Below are 19,299 nucleotides of genomic sequence, written 5' to 3'. Positions count from 1 at the left end.
TGATGCTCCATTTCACTTGTAATCAGAGAAGTGCCAATTAAAACCACAGGGAAATGCCATTTCACACCTCCCAGTTTGGGACAAATTAGTAAATCTGATAAAATCAAGTATTGGTGAGGTTGTGGGTAGAGGAACATTTATCTTCTTAGTGGTCGGGTAGGTAGATAAATTGGTAAGTTCACTTTGGAGAGCACTTTGTCACAACTGAGATAAATTGAAGATATGCATACCATTTACTACCAAGCATTTCTCCTTGTAGGTGTCGACCTTAGAGAAATTTCACACATGGGCACAAGGCGTACAAAGACTTCACTTGAGCATGGTTCCTAAGAGCAAAAAAGTGGAAACCACCTAAGGGCCCATTGTTAGGGGAAATGGAGAATTGAACTCTTGTTTATTCTCATGATAAAACACTGCATCTGTGAAGATGAATGAATGGCACCTACATGTATCAACAGAAACATAATTTGAGTGGGAAAAGTTACAAGAGAATATAATAGTAAGATACTATTTGTAAATTTTAAAAACAAAAACTAGTGCACATTGTTATGCATACTACTTACGTGTGTTATAAAAGTGTAAATATATACATCAGAATAATATACACTAACTTTAGGAAAGAGGCTACCTCAGGATGAGTTTTAGTATATCTAACTTTTCAGATTATGTATAGGTACAAGAGAGCAGTTAAGCAAATGGAGCCAAAACACTTAACATTTGTAAATTTTGGGTGATGGGTGCTTAGCTGTCTGTTACAGTGGGGGTTTTTTTTCACTTTTTTGTATGTTTGAAATATTTTATAACTAAAAAAAGATTACATGTGGAATTACCAAACCAGAGTATAACTTGTAACAGTTCACTGCTGTTCCTGGAATAACTTGCATGGCTTCCTAAAGCAAAAAGAGATTCTCTGTATCATCAACACCTGTATCCAAAACCATGATTAGAAACCTTTTCCAAAGCTCATTTTATGGTGGTTCTTTATGCATTTCCTGGGCCAAAAGTAGAATTAATAAGGGTGAGAGACCTCTAATTTGATTTCTTTTTTCCTCCTTCTATTCAACCTGTACGCTTTTGTCCTGCATTATTGTCCATGTTTCAGGCAAAGCCTTCAGAGTGTACAAATGTGTGATAGCTAGAAAACGATTTCTTTTAAGATTTTGGTTTTTTGACACCACACAGTTTTGATGAGTAAGAAACAGAATTTTTTTGCCCTAAGTACATATGAATGCCTATTTGTGGGTTTTGGGGGATTTTTTTTTAAGCAACAGACATCTCAATAATTACCATTGTCCTTGGGCAGAATGCAATGAAAATGACAAGCACTGTCTTAGCAGAGACAATGCCTATGGAGTAAAAGTCTACCAGCTTGCATCCCCTCATATGTAAAATACATTTGATCCTTAAATTACAACACACTGAGGATTAAATGATAATGATGCGTGCCAAGCACCCAGCACGGTAAAAGGCACATAAATAAATATATTTTACTTTGCTTCCCATTCCTTTGCATGGGAACTTGAAGGGGAGAAGTAAGAGGCAAAGTAGAAGTTTAGGACAAACCTAGCACCTCCTTTCTGGTTCCGAGTGTGTTGTCACCAGCACACAGCCAGCCCTCAAGGTCTTAATTTGAAAACCGGACTGAACTGAGGCACTACAGCAGCCACTTATAGGAATGTGTCCTCAGCTGGGTCATGTGGCTATGAAAAAAGACACCACACCAGCCTTCGTGAGAGTTTCTGTCTCATCCGAGTTGACATAATTCAGATTATATTCTGAGATTCAAATGCTTTCTTCTCATCAAAACTACAAATTTCTTTAGAACTTTATGGTGTCTGTTGGTGCCTTACTCTCCAGTAAATGTCTTACTGTTGTGAATATTTTTCTCACTTTGTGTTTTTGCTTTTATGTTTTTTGACCCCAAAAATCTACTTCCTAAAGTCAAATCTATGCGTTTTCTCCTACAGTTATTCCTATTTTATTAATAGAAAGTTCTTTCCCTTCCACACATGAGTTAGTCATACATTTTAAAGTCTTTTAATGATTTCATTATTTACATTTAACTCTTTGATCCACTTTTTTTTTAGTGTGATATGAAGTGAGGCTATAAATTGGCTTTTTATTTTAAATAAACACAGCACTATTTATTAATGTATTCCCTCCTTCCCCAATGCTTTTTGTGATGTCTCCTTGATATGAAGCGATTCTCTCTGAGGGAGAAAAGTTTATCAGAGCCACTCAGAAAACTTTTTTAAAAATTCACTTAACCCCTTTTTGCAAGATTGTAACGCATCTTGACTAACAGAATCTTTGGTTTCCCTCTGATTTGTTCTTGCTCCTACCCTTCTGAGATTGATTAATTTGCCAGTTAATCTTATATATCATGAAGGGTCTGCATAGAGATATGCATTCCATCCCTCTGATAAGCTTCTTCTTGTATCTGCTCCACAGTGTTAGACTTAAAGAAGAATAAGAATATATTTTAGTATCTGGTGAAATAAGTTTCCATTCATATTTCAAAAGGCTAAAGAATAATTAGCCCGTTAACATGTTTCTGCAAAATCCAGACTGCCTGTTGAGAGAACTCCATTTCATGCTGTTTTTCTCTTGTGGGTAACCTTCAGTAAGGCTTTGCTTCACAGAGCTATAATTATATTGGTTCTTCTTTTATATCAGCAGGACTGAAGAATCCATTTTAAAAAGCAGTTGAAAATAAAACTTTCTGTACTAGAACAGAATTTTCTTTTTCTAGTGACCTGACCTTAGAAATTCAACTGCCATCAAACTGGACTCTGCACAGAACACTTTTCCAAAACTAATAGCAATACTCAGCATTGAGGTCTTATTCTGGCAGCCAGGCAGTTAATTTTGCCTTTGTTTGGTTTTGCATATGTGAGGTGTTATTTAGAAACTTGTTGTGAAGCTCTTTTGCAAGGTAGGGATGTGTATGTACTTCTGAATGTCCCTTTTCTGTGTGCTTCTAGAACTAAACCTTGGCTTGGGGGAGGTAGGACAGTGTTTCCTGCCCGTGTACACTAATGCTCAGCAAGAAATGAAAGCTTATGCATAATAGCCTTAAATTTCGTAAGTTTAACATGTTTTTCTAAAAATTTTAGAAACGTTCTCAGGATTCAGGCTACTCTAAGGCATGTTATTAGTGAAACTCCAGTCAGTAAACAAAATCCATTATGAGCTTATAGACAGGTTGACTTTTATAAAAATTTATTTTATTACAAATATTGTAGCAAGAATTGACTCGATGTACTTTATTTTTTAAGAATGCCATTGTGCAGGGCTTTATAGGGATCATCTCATTTAGTATAAATAATGAGACAGCTTGTAGAATTATGAGTGTATTTATGTTTCTTGTAATGTTCCATAAAACTACCGCTAATGATAATAGTAGGTAATGTAATTTAACCATTCAAACTGTATGTTTACAATAGAGACACGTAGGGACATAAAATGTTTGCTAGTAATGTAAAAAATTAATTTTGAGAACATGAGAGAAAATCAATATTGTCATATTTTTAAATTATACAAACAGAAATTCTGGATTTCAGTTTGGTGGTATTCATTGATGTTGTCAAAGCAAAGTAATTAATATACATTTTATTACTTTTCCCAAGCCTCTAATTTTTCTGCAAATTTCAATTTTTATTCTCAAATGTTTCTTGTTTTTTAAATATAATTCTGCTTTGACCTATTATTTATGCAACCATTTGTGTGCACTTATGAAATACAGCTCAGTTGAGCACTAATTGTATACAAGCCAAATCTTGTTAAAATAAATTCAGCCCTAACAAAATTCTTCTTACTCTTTAATGTTGATTTTCCAGTCCGTAGCCTACCAGAAGTTTGAAGTATTCTGGCTATAAAAAATTCTCATACTTGGTAACAGAAACTTATGAGTAGATCCTTAGTTTGTCATAACAGGTTTCTATATATTCAGTCAATGGCATTCTGATGCTGTGTGTAATCAAAGAGCTGAACGATAATGGCCAAACTTTTGAGAATGCTTACCTTAATGACATCTCCTGATTTCAATCATATGATGTTCTATACAGTTATATCCAGATACACTGACTTAGGAAAAAAGCAAAATAACCTACTTTTCTGATTCCGTTAAGCATGCCTTCCTTCCATCCCTCCCTGTCTCATTCATCCACTCATTCGTTCAGTTATTCAGCAAATACGTATTGATCTTTGTGGTGCCAGGCAATGCAGCTACATGCTCTGGGCAGTCAGTAATGAATAAAGGCCCTTCCTCTTAGAGCTTAAGCTCCAATTATTTTTGAACATACATGAAAATTTCAGAATTTGTTCCTTTTAATTCTAATCTACAGATTTTCTTTATTGTTCTGAAATACTTCAAACACTCAGATATATACCAAAAATAATATAACAAATACCCATGTACTACCACGCAGATTTAACAGACATTATTAATATTTTGCCGTATTTGCTTCAAATCTCTCAAGATATAACCATTAACCTTAAGTTGGTATATATGTTGTGTATATTACCACACATTTTATATTTTTATTGCATATATAGATCCATAAAGAATGTTATTTTACATGTTTTTGTATTTTATATAAATGATTTCATATACATACCCTTTTGCAGTTTTTATTTGTTTGATTTTTATTCAACATTATTTTTGAGAATTCCCCATGTTGGTGCATGCAGGTGTAATCTATTTCTCCATTCCTTTGCCGATGCAAACTCACTTAGGTTATTTCCAATCGTTTAGTATTATGAACAGTAGGTCATTTAGCATCATTACATGTGTTTCCTTGTATACATGTTTGAGTGGTTCTGTAAAATGTATACCTAGAAGTGGACTTGCTGGACCATAGGATGTACACGTCTTCAGTGTTACTCTATCAAAGCATGTAGTCCAAGATGGCTGAATCGTTTATAAATCTGTCTTAAGTAAGGTGCAGTTCTAAATCCTGTTGCTGGGCTGATGAATTCTTAGCTCATCTGTTTGATTTTTACCATAGATATTTAAATTCTTTCCATTTTGTCTAAGTAGTGATAGATAGTGGGTGATTTCATTCTTATTAGAATTTTATTATCATTTCATCTGTTATAGAAGTTTAGGCATAAGTGAATACAATGACAAATTATACAAGCTTTTTAAATGATAATAAACATAAGCTTTTCCTTAAATCATTTAATATTTAAACACACTTTAAATTAGTATTAGGTGCTTGATTTTGAATAACAGCTTTAGTAACTTGAGTAACTGACATTTTCTTGAATTATTCTGTAGTTAAAACCATAAATTTCATTTAACTTTATAATCTATGTTAACAGTGTTAGCCTAACAATATTTTTAAGAAGATTTTATATACAGATTTAAAGTCTAGTGATGAGTATAAGCTTTCCCTTGAAATAATTTACAGTAAAGCAAATGAAATATCACAAATAAGAAATGAAATTTGGGAAGATCTGAGCTTTGTAAATGTTAGAGCTTTGCTTCATAATTTTTTTGTTCCTCAAGGAATGGAGTGGCTGTATTTTATCATTCTTTTTAATATGTTTACCTCAAGTGCTTTAAGAAGTAGGCTGTATTTTAGCTCCAGCAGATGTATCGTGCAGGGAGTATCCTGGTTTAAATTCTGAAGTGCTTTCACTCCTGCTTGCTTCCCCTTGAAATCGTCTAGAAAGAAGTTGGCACATTATTTTGCGAATGTTACTGGACATCAAGAAATACATGACTGGATCTAAACAACTATTGAAAGATGAGAAAACCAGCATGATCTCATTGGTTTTGTGAATGATTTCCTTCCAATGGCAAGACGACACATTTAGCTGTGAAGAAATATAGACAAATCGGAAGGCATGATAGGGAACGAAACATACAGTGAAAATGATAAGCACGATAAAGGAATTCCGGGCTGTAGTGGCATATTTACCAGAATTAGGGAATTTTGACCTCCTTTTAGATATCCTCAATAGATTCTTGCCAATCTTAATATATGAAAGGATTATTAGTAGGAAAATTAACCAGAACATTACCACAAGAATGAAGTTAAAAATTGCTTCTCCTTTTGCATTATGCTTATCTCTATAGTGGAAACACATTGTGGAATTATGACCTCCTTTCTTAAGGGTTAAAATGATCATAGTTAAAAATCCAGCAAGAGCAACTATCCATACTGTACAGCAAACATAAATACTCTGTTTGGTTGTTACTGCCTTCCGTTGTTGTATAGATCCATTAATTTTGATGTAGCGATCCAAACTGATGAATCCAAGCAAAATAATGCTAATGTACATGTTCATATAAAATAGTGTTCCCACAACCTTGCAAAGAATCACACCTAGTGTCCACGTGTTTTGGTTAATGTGATACATTATTCGGAAAGGGAGGCAGAAGATGAGTAAGAGGTCTGCGATGGCTACATTAAGTAGGTAGATCTGAATGGAATTTCTTTTTCGGTGGATACCCAGAAACACATAGAGGGCAATTATGTTTCCAACCAGGCCCAGGATGAAAATAACAGAGTAGAATGTTGTTAACACGGTAGAGAGTAATTTTTCATCCATGGAACAGGCAGTAAAATTGGATGCTCCCGAGAAGTTGTGTGGCGATTGGATGCTGTGATTAGTTACAAAGTGCACTTCCTGGGAGGAGCAAGGCCAGCTGCTGACTGCAGTAGTCGTCATTGTTACCGTGTGACTTCTCATTGTCTTCTCTAGGGATCAAAAAGTGAAGATGCTAAATGACATGTTCCTAGAGAGTAGCCTTTATGTCTTCAGATTTTCCCTGCAACAGAATGCCAAACACTGAATGAGTCGTCTGTTATTTCAGTAACAATCACTTTAGCTCAATGTGCAAGTAATACATGATTTACTTTCAGACATTGTGAGAAACTTGCCTTTTATCCTATTTCGGACCATTTGGATGTCTACACAATACATGTAGTTTTGTAGGTGTCACAAAACACGCAGCAAATAGAGCAGAATCTTATGGAATGTCCTGCTCTAACCTTTCCTATGGCTGTGGTAAATGTTCAAGGTTTGTTTCATTTACTATATTAAAATAAATAACTGAACTATGAAGTCATCTTTTCTTAGGGAAATTGTTATGGGAATGGAGATATAGGTGAAATGACTGCTCATATTTTTTGAAGATGAGTATCAATTTCCGTAAAGGTGGTTGCAGCCATGTGTGGGCTGGGCCCACTGCTGGCCCCTGTCCAGCTTCCTGCTGGACTCTCCCTCATAGGTGGCATTCATTCATTTTGACACGTGTTGCCACATGGTGTGACAGATAAACTGTGGCAGTTGCTCATTCCGTAGCGGGAATACAGGAAGGGGGTCTGAGTTTTCTTCCTTTTCAACCTAACACCAAGTTGAGGGTATTAAAATCATTTGCCTTCGGGGGCGTGCAATTAATGTAGCAGAACAAGACAGCACAACACTTGCCTCACTGGGAAGACTTGTAGCACTACACGGGAGAGCAAAGTAGCCAAACTAAACCCAGTCAGATGGCGATGGCTGCCAGTTAGATTGGAAGCCCAGAGCATAGAGTGAGAATGTAGGTGGGAAATAGGATGTGCAGTCTAAGATTTTAAAAGCAAGTAACTGCAGCTTAAATATGCCCTGGGCTGGGTAATTTGAGACTCTTGCTAGGACAGTGTGTGAATAAATTCCACTTGTTTGTGGCTGCAGAGAATGTTAGCAGCGCTGGTTGTCATTGGCTCTTATGTAGGCATTGGCAGCTGTGAAGAGCTCAGGCTGAGAGGCCACCATAAAGAGCTAGAAGGTGTGAGGAGTGGGTCCCAGGGGATCTCATCTCATTCCTTTCTTAGAGTGGCTGCCCTGTTTCTTTACAGAAGCTTCTTAGCACGTGTAATAAAGACATTCAGGGCAAGGTTTTCAAAATCATACGTAACTAACTCTGTGACTTTGGGCAAACACCTTAATCTCTCCTAAGCCTTAGTTTTCTTGTCTGTAGAAATGAAAAAATCCATTCTACAGACAAGAAAACTGTTCTTTTCTTTACTCTGTCACAGAACAGAGTGCTCAATGAAAATTAGCTTAAAAAAAAAACACCTTTCGGTTCATTTCATTTTAGTAATAGTTCACACTTGGGTAAATACTACTTGGAAAACGAAGGCAAACAAGACAAAAACCCTGCTCTCAGTAAACATTTTTGTAGGAGTGTGCATTCAAACTTGAAATGCTATCATGTAAAATGGATTTGAATTACCATAACTAATATCCTGATTTGACATTGTACCCAGAGAAAAGACATTTGGAAGAACTTAGCCTTTCTTAAAATGCTAACCTATAATTTCATCAAGAAGAAACCATTTTAGTAGAACATGAAGTTCCAGTTTAAATTTTTGTAAAGTGGGGTGGAATTGAATCCCAGGAAGAGGAACTGGCTGGTGAAGAGGAAGTTATGTAACCCCGGTAAGAGTCTGTCTCCAGAGCTCAGGACAGCGGAGGGAGGGAAGCAAGAGGACTGAGTCTAGTGTCTCAACTGCAGGAAGACAGATTTCACAAAGTTTATAGAAACATACAGGCATGTTTTCTGGTGACCTGAAATTCTAAAAGGAAAGGGCAATCTAGGAAGAATGGCAGTCTGCCAAAAATGGAGCTGGCCACGCAGTGCAGATTACTGGGAAGAGGAGAAGGGCCCCGGTAGACGGACCTGTGTTGTGTGGTCACACAGGGAGCTGGCTGAGGCTAAGGTAGAAACATCGCATCGCCACTGATGAAAGTGAGCTGAGGCATGACAGGTGACACGGTGTGGAGAGCTCAGACAGCTAAAAGGACTTTCGAAACTGTAGGAAGTTTTTTCTTCTCCACACTGTGAACTCCGCTAGGGTTAAGAAACAAGTCTGTTTTGTTTGCCTCCGCGTACCAAGTGCTTATTAGCACAATAAATACTGTGGAATGAAAGAGAGTTTAGTAGAAAAGCAAGTAACATCCTACATGTGGATATTAAAACCAACTGTTCAAGTACAGGAGGGGCTTTAGCTGCATTAACAGGAGCACAATTGCAATGACTGCAGTTGCCAGATACGTAGTGTGATGCGGCTACAACAAAAAACTAACCCTTCTTTGGTTGACTTCTTAGCCATGGAGTTTCTTACATGAAGACTGCCACCCCTAATCTGGTTCTGTCCTAAGCTGTTAGGGTTCCATCTGGAATACAATGTTTCATCCTCAGCAGCACATTCAGAAAAGGCCACAGAGCCCAAATCATGTCATAGGAGCGAGTGGAAGGAAAAGGCACCTGGAGATGCGAATGCTTTCAAGGCCACAGAGAAAAGAATTTCACCTTGTGTTATATGTCTTCAGAAAGCAGAACAAGGACTAGTGAGTAGAAATTGCAGAGACATATGTTGCCTCCTTTTAAGGAAATGCTTTTTTAGAATGAAACAGTCTATCTTGGGAGGCAATAAGAGTCTTACCACCAGAGATGTTTTTTGAGACTACCACAATTGGGTACTGTATAGAAGAGACTCTCATGGCTCTCAGTCCTGGCTGCATATTAGAATCCTCTGGAGGGCTTTTTAAAGATACCAGTGCCTGGCTCCATCCCCAGATCTTCTGATTTAATTGGTCTGGAATGGGCTCCAGGCAATGGTTTCCTTTAAAAGCTCCTCAGGGGATTCTAATGTGCAGTCAGAATTGAACCCTTGAGCAAGATGATTGAACCATTAACTAATATTTATTTAGCGTTTGCTGTGTACCAGACAGTATGTTAAGCACATTTATATTATTTCATTTACATAATCCTTATAATAACTGTGTGAGGTCGATATTAAAGATTTTATGATTATTACCCATGACCACACAGCTCTTAAATGGCAATACCCAAATGGAGACTCAGATCTGTCTGGCTTTTAGAACCCATGATCCTTTTCACCAAACCTTGCTCCTCCTAATCACATATGATCAGCATTTTCTTCACTAGTGATGAATTCTATCAGCAGTATTTTGACATGATTCCTTTAACATTAGCCACATGAGCAATTTGAAGAAGAGATTATGTCATCTAGCTTTAACTCTTTGGAAAAGGAACTAGTCTTTTCATTTGCTTTGTCCATTATAGTAAGTAAAAAGGTCCAGAGTTTACAGAACCACAAATCATTCCTCAGAATGTTCAGCCCATCCCCCAGAGCGTATCTTTTCAAACTTACTTCTGGGCCCGATAGTCATAATCAAGATGTTTCTAGAAAGCTGTTAGCTCAAAGCACATAGCCTGAAACCATTTGCCTCAGCTCTAATCTACAAATAAAATAAATAAATAATAGTTGGACAAGATCACCAATAACCCTTTCTGGTTTTGCTTTATTTTCAAGCTCAAAGAGAGCAAAGCAAAGTAATGCATTTGTTTGAAAAGTGATAGTAGCCATCATTTAGAACCCTGCATTAGATGGCTAGTGTCCAGTCATTTATTATCAAATTAGCAGATAAGATTCTGTTTTGAATTTAATGGCTGATTTTTGCCTCCTTTACAATGTGTCGATCACTTGCTGTTCCTCAGGCCATTTATTGATGTTTCAAAAAGTGCTTATTTGATTTGTTAAGAATGGCCTGCAAAGATAAGAAACACACCACTGTGTTCACATACTAGACCAATTTCCCAGTGGATGTTACTTGTGACTCAGGTGAAGTGGTCACAGTGGTTTTCTGAGAGTAAACGGTTAATGGTTTTTAATGTTGTTACTTGACAAATCCTGAAGATTGCAACTCTGTGTCAGTGCTGCTATGTACCCACCAGCACCACCCTCCCCTGGCTGGTGAATTTTCACCTGGCTCCTATAGGAGCTTCTGTACTGGAGGGTAGGACCCAACAGATTCACTGTGGCCTCCATGAGGAAACGCGTTTTAAATGCAGTTTGGGCATGTTTGTGAAAAATATCACACTGCTATGTTAAAATACATACCTATTTGGCAATGGTAGCAGCCTTTTTTACATTTGTAGTTTGACTTGATAATGACTGAATCATTCAGGCCATGCTTCAAAAAACTGCATTAATTGCTGCATACAAAATGAAAATTAAAAGCATGTTAGTTTGGAAAGAATACTATTAGTAGTACATTAGGTTTTGTTGTAAATTTAACTGTGGCTAAAAAAACTTTTTGAATTTTAGGAGAATTAACTAAAGCATATCTTGCTTTTTCTTTTCTCTAATATTCATCATATTAACTTCAGAAACATAAAACTTAAAATTTAATTGATCTGGTAACTACCATAAAATAGAAGCAATATAATAAAGAAAATACTATCATTGAAAGTAGGGAGACAGCAGAACTTAATGAAGTTAATAAGTTATAGATCACTTATAATACACTGGAAATAAAATTTGTTGCATAGGAAAATAACTTTTAATTGATTCAAGTAGATCTGCAAGTCTCTATGGCAGTATACAAAATACAGTATAAACAGTGTGACAGTGTTGATAGTATGAGCTTAAATACCTCCAGTGTCCTAAAGTACTTCAAGTAACTAAGAAGACACAGCCTTGTTTTAAGTCAAGGCAGAAATATATAATTCAAGCAGTTTACTCAGGGTTCTAGAAGCAAAGGGTTGCTAGTCACCATGAAGCAGGTTTTGTTTTTAATATTCAGATAGTCAAACTATACCTGAAAAGAAGGATCATTTATGCAGTTGGAATCAAGGCATACTCACAGTTCAGGCTCTGTTGAAGCACAAGGAGCTGAGCCCCACGCTTCCCTAGATGCAGACTCGTCTTCATGTGTCAGCTGGGCTCCTTCATCCGGTTGTGGTGCAATTGGTTGAGGTTATCTTCTTTTTTTTATATATTTGCATGTGGTAATAGGTGTGTGTTTTTTTCTCTTTTCTTTCTTTTTTCAATATGATAACCCTCAGACTCCTTGTGAAAATATTAAAAAGCCCCACCACTATGCAACAACTCTACCTTTAACTTCAAGCAACACTTTAAGAAATTATTTCTATCTTTTATGTGAATACTTTCCACCTTGACAGTTGTGGAAAGTTTGCCCTTATCCCTCCAAAGAAAGAAGTTTTATAAATTCTAAGCAGAAATAAGCATTTTCTATTTTTCCTAAGAAATGATACATAATATGCTATATAGACTTTTAAAGCACAAGCATTTAATTTTTCTTTCTTTCTGGATTCATTTTATAAATTAAGTTATTCATATAAAATGGCATTTCTGTATTGCATTATAGTTACACGAGTAATGAATTATTTTGTTATTTAATTTTTAAAAATTTTATTTGAGCTATCCATTATTTTAGTATATTTTCATGTATTCATTTAAGACCTTGGATTTATTTTCTAAAACAATCTTGTAATTTTAGGACTAGATGAAATTTGTGATGGTCTTCTTTCCTTTTTATCACTGTGATAAACTCTCCCAAGTAAATTGAAATAATCTCCTATATGTTAGAGAAAATAATGAAGTAATTCTGCAGTTTTTGTTTTGGTCCTAGTCCAATATTTAACCACTATCTGTCCGTCTTTGTAACTGCTGGCCCTGTAGTTTAATGCCATTTCCCCTTTTTTGTCATCTGAAATGAAGAAAAGTTAGTTATTATCCTCTGCATAATTGTTACCCTGCAGCTTTGTTTACTTTACACTAAATAATATTTAACTCATTGGGCTTTATCTAACATTCTGATTTATTTCTGGGCACATACACTCTTCTAAACATCATGTTCTCCAGAACTTTTAGTTTGTTGTAAATATGATACATGAGACAGAATATTTTTAAATTGCCAAAGTAAAAATACTGTAGTTTTTACTTCCTCCTAGAGCCTCTGAGAAAGAAGATGATTACTGTATTGGTCTGGGAGGAATTTCGTGTGTGTGTGTGTGTGTGTGTTGTAAAAAACGCATAGCACTAAACTAACCATCTTAACTATTTTTAAATGTACAGTTTAGTAGTGTAAAGTATATTTATATTGTTCAGTAGGGTTAAATATACTTGTGTTTATATCTAGAAATTTTTTATCTTGCAAAACTGAAACTCTATACCCACTAAGCATTAATCCCCCCTCCCTTTTCTCCGACTCTTGGCAACTTTCTTTCTACTTTCTATGATTTTGAATTTGTAGATAATTCATTTCAGTCACATCATAGAGTGTTTGTCCTTTTATGACTGGCTTATTTTGTTTAACATAATATCCTGGAGGTTCACCCATGTTGTAGCGTGTGACAGGACTCCCTTCTTTTTAAGGCTACATATTATTCCATTGTATGTCTATAGCACATTTCCTATATCCAGTCATCTGTCAGTGAACATTTGGGTTGCTTCCACCTCTTGACTGTTGTGAATAATGCTGCAATAAATGCGGGTGTGTAAATATCTTTTCAGGATCCTGGCAGGATTTTTTTAAAAATAACTAAATTGTATTTATCTCCTATATGTTCTGTTTCATAAAATCTAATATAAATTGTTTTCTATATTGTACTATCTATTTTTCCACACCTAAGCCATCCCTTTTCAAAACACTAATTCTGTTTTAATCTCTCATTCCCTGGTGACCCCACTGTGACCAGATTTGAATATAAGCCTTTTCCTAATTCTTTTATGTGTGCTTTTACTTGTTCGTTCTGAACTTTCTGCTTTCTGTCTCTGTGTTCTTTGCTTATTCCTATATATCCTCTTCTGCTCACCCTTCCCCTTCCTCAAACTTTGTGGATAGCTTAGTTTTTTCTGTATACAAAAGATAGAAGTAGAAAAGAAGAAGTAACTGGACATGCTTGTTTGGTGCCACCTATTACTGATATCACCCCCCTCTCTTTATCTAAATCCCAACCCTGGTTAAATTCAACTCACCACGCCCTCCAGACCTGAACCCCGCCAGCTAAAATGAGGACTGCCGGGTACAAACACAGAAGGGTGCTGATTGGTCTTGCTTCAGATTCATGACCACAGACCTCAAGTGGGCCCCTGTGCTGCCAGCAGTCCTGTCATATTTCCTTAGTCTGGTAGTTCTCAAAGCATGGCGCCCAGACTAGTAGCATCAATATCACTCGGGAACTTGTTAGAAATGCACATTCTTAACCTCACCCCAGACGTTATGAGTTGGAAACTCTGAGGTTGTAGGTCAGCAAATCTGTGTGATTATGATACTCAAGTCTGAAAGCTTAGTTCATTCTATTCTTTGAAAATAACTTTTTCACACCTTCAGTCTTATCACGCTACCAACAACCCTCTATTCTTCCCCCCTCCCACCTGATGGTGACTTTATTTCAAGTAAATGGAAAATAGAAGCGCTCAGAAGAGAACTTCCTCATCTTCTTACATCCACATCTGCCTGCGTCCCCAGGTGCCCAGTCAGTCCCCTGCCTTCTTCACTGTCACTAAGCCAGCCCCCTTCCCACTTGCACATTCCATCCCATCCCCCCTCTCCTGGGGTCTTTGCTTCCTTTCTACAGGATCTCTCCCATCAGCACACAAATGTCTCTCTTTAAAAAACAAAACAAAAACAAACACAAAAAACCTCCCTGAAAATCTCTAGGTATTGCTATGTGGTCATCTACTGGATATGTTGTTATGTGAAAATTTGAAGTATCTGTGTATGGTCTCATTTTCAGAACAAAACAAAACAATGGAAGGATAAGCCAAAAACTAATATAAGAAGAGAGGGGACAAAAGCTAGACCTCACTGAATGGTATTTGTTTGCAGTTTTGACTTTGGAGCTTTGTGTACACGTCTTATATAATCAAAACACCAAATTAACAAATTGAAGGTATAACCACAAGAATTCTTTTAAGTGACTTTAAAATAGGGTGGGGTGTTTTGTTTTTGATTTACATAATTTTAGACTTAAAGAAAAGTCACAAGAATCGTACAAGGAATTTCAGACACCTTTCACTCGGATTCTCCATATGTTACCATTTTTCTACATTTGGTTTATTCTCACTCATTCACTCTTATCCTTCTCTTTATCCATCTACCTATATATTTCCTAAAAATAAGGAATTCTCTTAATAGCCACAGTAAAACCATCAAAATCAGAGACTTTGTATGGAAAAAATGCTATTATGTAATCTACAGACCTATTCCGGTTTCAATTGTCTGAATAAGATCCTTTGTAGCAAAAATAAAAACAAGACCATGTATTGCATTTTAGCAGTTAAATCTCTGTAGTCTCCTTTAATCCCTTTAATCTGGAACGGTATTTGTAGACTATGGGCCTGTTACTTTCTAGAATGCCCCTCGGTTTGGGTTTATCTCATGTTTCTTCATGATGAGATCCAGTTACGTCCTTTGGCAGGAATACCACAGCAGTGTTGCCAAGTTCTTCTCAGTGAAGGAAACATGTCAGGAAGCATATGCTATTAACTGGTCCCATGACTAGCAGCAGTAATTTTGATGATAGTGTCTGCCAGGTTTCTCCTTTGTAAAATTACTATTTTACCCTTTGTAATTAATAAGTATCCTGTGGGGAACTACTCTGAGATTATACAAATATCCTGTCACTCTTCAAACTTTTACCCACTAGTTAGAGCTCTTTAATGGTTCTTACCTGAATCAATTATTATCATAACTGCCAAATGGTGATTTCTCTAATGCTGGAATTTCTTCTACTTTTATTAATTGATTTTCTATGGAAAGGAAAGCTTTTCCTTCTTACCATTTGTTTACTTATTTATTTATATTAGCATAAATTCATGAATTCTTACTTCATTGAATAGTAAAACAGTATTTTGACTGAGCATCTCTGGTAGGGTGTATCCTACAGACAAAAAGAATCACAAAGGCATCTTAAACAGCCTACAGTAGTTTCGCTATTACTAGTAATGTAGGTGTTGTTATTTTGAAACTTTTATACACACACATTAAAGGAGAAAGCAAATGAGTAATTATACTGATGTTATTAGGTACCGGCATTACTTGACAAAATCAAAGAAGTGAAGTTAAAACCCCTGTAATTGAGTAGGAAGAAACATCAGTATGAATTGGTGATTATTTTTCCATCTAAAAAATACATAATTTTTAGCTCTGTCCACTGAAAAGTCAAAGCAGTGATAACTCAATAGTAACAGTGTATCTAATACCTATATTGTGGGTTTAAATACCTTTTCCCAGTAGACAGAAATGGGGCTGTTGGGAGAAATGGTCAGTTCCAGATCTGGGGCAAGAAATGAAAAAGACAAGCCTCAAACATCTTGTGGCTAAAAGGAAGGAAGTTATCAGACTCCTAGAGTCTTAAAAAAGGGCTTAAAAGTTGACTTAAATAGGGGCTCTCACTGGCCAAAAATGGGACAATTCAAGCGTCAAAATGAATAATGGCTGCAATTGATTAAAACACATAAAAATATAAAAATTTAGAAATTCATAATAATACCAAAAAAGCTTTCATTGGTCACCTTTGGAGGTTGCCTAGAAACCAACTTGTTATTCTGGAAAAAGTTCAAAGCAGCTTTATTCATAATATCCAAAAACTAGAAACAGCCTAAGTGATCATCAGTAGGAAAGTGGACAAACTGTGGTATATTCATGCAGCACAATACTTACTCAGCAATAAAAAAAAATGAACTACTGATGACAACAAAATGGATGGATCTCAGAAACATGCTGAGTGAGAGTGGCCTTCCATAGAAGAGTACATACTATATTGGCTTCGTGCATGTAAAGTTCTAGTACAGGCAAAACAAACTTGTGGTGAAAAAGCATCAGAATAGGGGTTTGCACTGGGGGCACGCATGGCAGCAGAGATTGAATGGGAAGGGGATGAGGGAGTTTTCTGGGATGATGATAACATCTTGATACAGGGCTTTGCGGTATACAGACATATGCAAATTGTCAAAACTCTCTAATAGTACTCTTAAGATTTGTGCACTTGACAGTTATGTAAATTTCACCTTAGACATAATTTTAAACAAACGTGAAACTAATGATATGTGTAGCTGAAGTGTAGTGAAAAGATGGATTGATGATTGGGTAGAGGGATGAATAGATAGATATTTGATAAAGCAAATGTAGCAAAATGTTAATCGTAGAATCTTTGTGGTGTATATACAGCTATTTACTATACAATTCTTTTACTTTTCTCTATGTTTGGTAGTTTTCATAACAAAGTGTTGGGGAAAACCTCCATTTTGGAACCCTTCATTATGGAGCTAGGCATCAATGGCTGCTAAAATCATTAAATGAAAAGTTGATGGTGAGCTTTATAATGATGGATCTCGGCAGACAGCACCTGAACCCACTGATCAATCCTGTAGGAGAACTAGATATTATGTTCTTCCTGATGTGTTATAACAGATACACCACTTATGAAATATTGGGCCAAAAATCCTGAAATTGAACATGAAACTAATCAAGCTTCTAGATCTAACTACAATTTACAGGAAATACAGAAGATTAAGGAACATATTAAATGACTCCCTGTAAGTACCATTAGCCAAGCCCAGATTGTAGGGGATTCCATAGGGGAAATTACTGAATATCTTAACTAATCGATATCATGAACATTTTTAAAAAGGTCTGACGGGGAATATGTTGTAGAATAAGAGAGACTTAAGAGAGATTACCATCAAATGCAATGTATGGACCTCGAATACCATTTTGCACTAGCCAACTTTAAAAAAGACATTTTTGAGACAGTCAAGGAAAATAAAATGTGGACTGGTATTAGATTATATTAAAGAATTATTCTTAATTTTATTGGGTGTGATAATGACATGGTTATTTTTTAAGTTGTCTCTTAGAAACACTGAACTATTAACAGGCAAAATGATATGTTTTTTTAAAAAAGAATTCAGAAAAAAATAATAAATGGTTGGAGACAGATGAAGCAAGGATGGTAGAATGTCCATAATTGTTAAAGCTGGGTGATTGGTGCCTGGAGGTTTATTAATCTATTTTCTCCAGTTGTAAACATTAAAAAGTTTTAAAAAAGAAAGAAACTTCCTTGGCTTCACATTGTCTTCTAGCTACATTTCATTTCTCTATTCCTACCACAGTAAAGTTTTGAAAGGTATCTGAATTTTCTATTTCCCCATCATCTCTTCCCATTCTCTCTTGAACCCAGTCCAGTGGGGATTTTTGTCTCTATCACACCACCAAAACCCTTCTTATCAAGGTCATCAGTGATTTCCAAGTTGCTAAATCTAGTAGTCAATTCTCAGTTCTCATCTTTAATGACTTCTCAGTGGCATTTCTGACTTTTCCTCTGACTTTTCCCCCCTGCTTTACCATCTAGCCATTCTGTTTCCTTTGCTAGATTCTTCTCATCTTCCTCACCTCAGATACTGCTGGGTACCAGGCCCCAATTCTCTGACCTCTTCTTTTCTATTGGTGGTTCACTCCCTAAGCAATTTCATTCATTACCTTGGCTATAAATACTCTCTATATGCTGTTGATCCCAAATTTATATCGCTAATCCCAGCCTTCCCTCTTCTATCTTGTGAGACCTCACGCTCAATTTGTATGAAGCCAAATTCTTGATCCCTCTTTCAAACTCCTCCCCCTGTGTTCCCAGTTTCAGTAAGTGGCATCTTCATTTTCATTCAGATGTCCAAAACAAAAACCTAGTTGCCATACTTGACTTAACTCTTTCTCTCACACTGCATATCCAGCAGCAGTTCCTGTCAGATTTACCATCAGAACATATCCTGAATTTGACCGCTTTCACCACCTTGATTCTGTCACTCTAGTCTAGTCCATATCACCATCTTCTCTTGCCCAGACAACAGCAGAAGCCTCCCACCTGGTCTCCTTCCTTCCACTCTTGTGCTTTTGCAGTCTGTTCTCCATACAGCAGTTCAAGTGACCCTTTCAGACCTAAAACCAGTCTTAATGCTCCCTTGCTCAAAACTTTCCGATGGTTTCCTGTCTTGCTTAGCATAAAACGCAGAGTTCTGGTCTTATCTTCAAAACCCTGGACAGTCGGGTCTTTGATCCTGTGGATTATACTTCCCACCACCCTTCCCCTTGTTCACTCCTTTCCCAGCACACTGGCTTCCTGACTCCTCTCCAGACATTCCAACCCTGCTCTGGGCCTTTGTGCTTAACTGTCTTCCCCCTCCCCAGGAGCTTGCTTCCACATGGCTTTCTCTGACATCCCCTCCCTTACTGAAGAGCAGCTCCCTAGTCTCCAAACCTGAAACACCTACCTCCTTACCAGCTTAGTTTTCCTCATAGTGCTTGACACTACCTAGTCTTACATTCACTTATGTGTGTTGGTTTCTTGGTTTATTGTCTATCTTTAGTTCCAATTGTATGGCTTGTCTCACTTAAGGATTTATTGAGAATAACTGAATCCACACTGATGAGAATTACATAAATCTCAACGTAACATTAACTTAAGCATAA

At 36.6% G+C, this 19,299-nt stretch overlaps 2 protein-coding genes across 10 annotated transcripts in view; one reads left to right on the top strand and one right to left on the bottom strand.

Moving 5' to 3' along the window:
* Positions 1-19,299, top strand: part of CASK (calcium/calmodulin dependent serine protein kinase) — a 315,531-nt gene that overhangs the window by 174,611 nt on the left and 121,621 nt on the right. The window lies entirely within an intron of this gene.
* Positions 5,050-11,798, bottom strand: GPR34 (G protein-coupled receptor 34). 2 transcript variants are annotated; one of them, XM_015245724.3, is made up of 3 exons: positions 11,672-11,798; positions 10,926-11,020; positions 5,050-6,781 (listed from the first exon to the last, which is right to left on the bottom strand). In XM_015245724.3, the coding sequence occupies exon 3, from the start codon at positions 6,700-6,702 to the stop codon at positions 5,566-5,568; it is 1,137 nt and encodes a 378-aa protein (XP_015101210.1). In that variant the 5' UTR covers positions 6,703-6,781; positions 10,926-11,020; positions 11,672-11,798; the 3' UTR covers positions 5,050-5,565. The 2 variants fall into 2 exon arrangements, with proteins under 2 accessions (XP_015101210.1, XP_031527159.1); XM_031671299.2 differs by having other exon boundaries at positions 11,626-11,677.

This window comes from Vicugna pacos, chromosome X (assembly GCF_048564905.1).
Source record: "Vicugna pacos chromosome X, VicPac4, whole genome shotgun sequence".
NCBI classification, from domain to species: domain Eukaryota; kingdom Metazoa; phylum Chordata; class Mammalia; order Artiodactyla; family Camelidae; genus Vicugna; species Vicugna pacos.
This window is presented reverse-complemented; position numbering and strand designations above follow the sequence as displayed.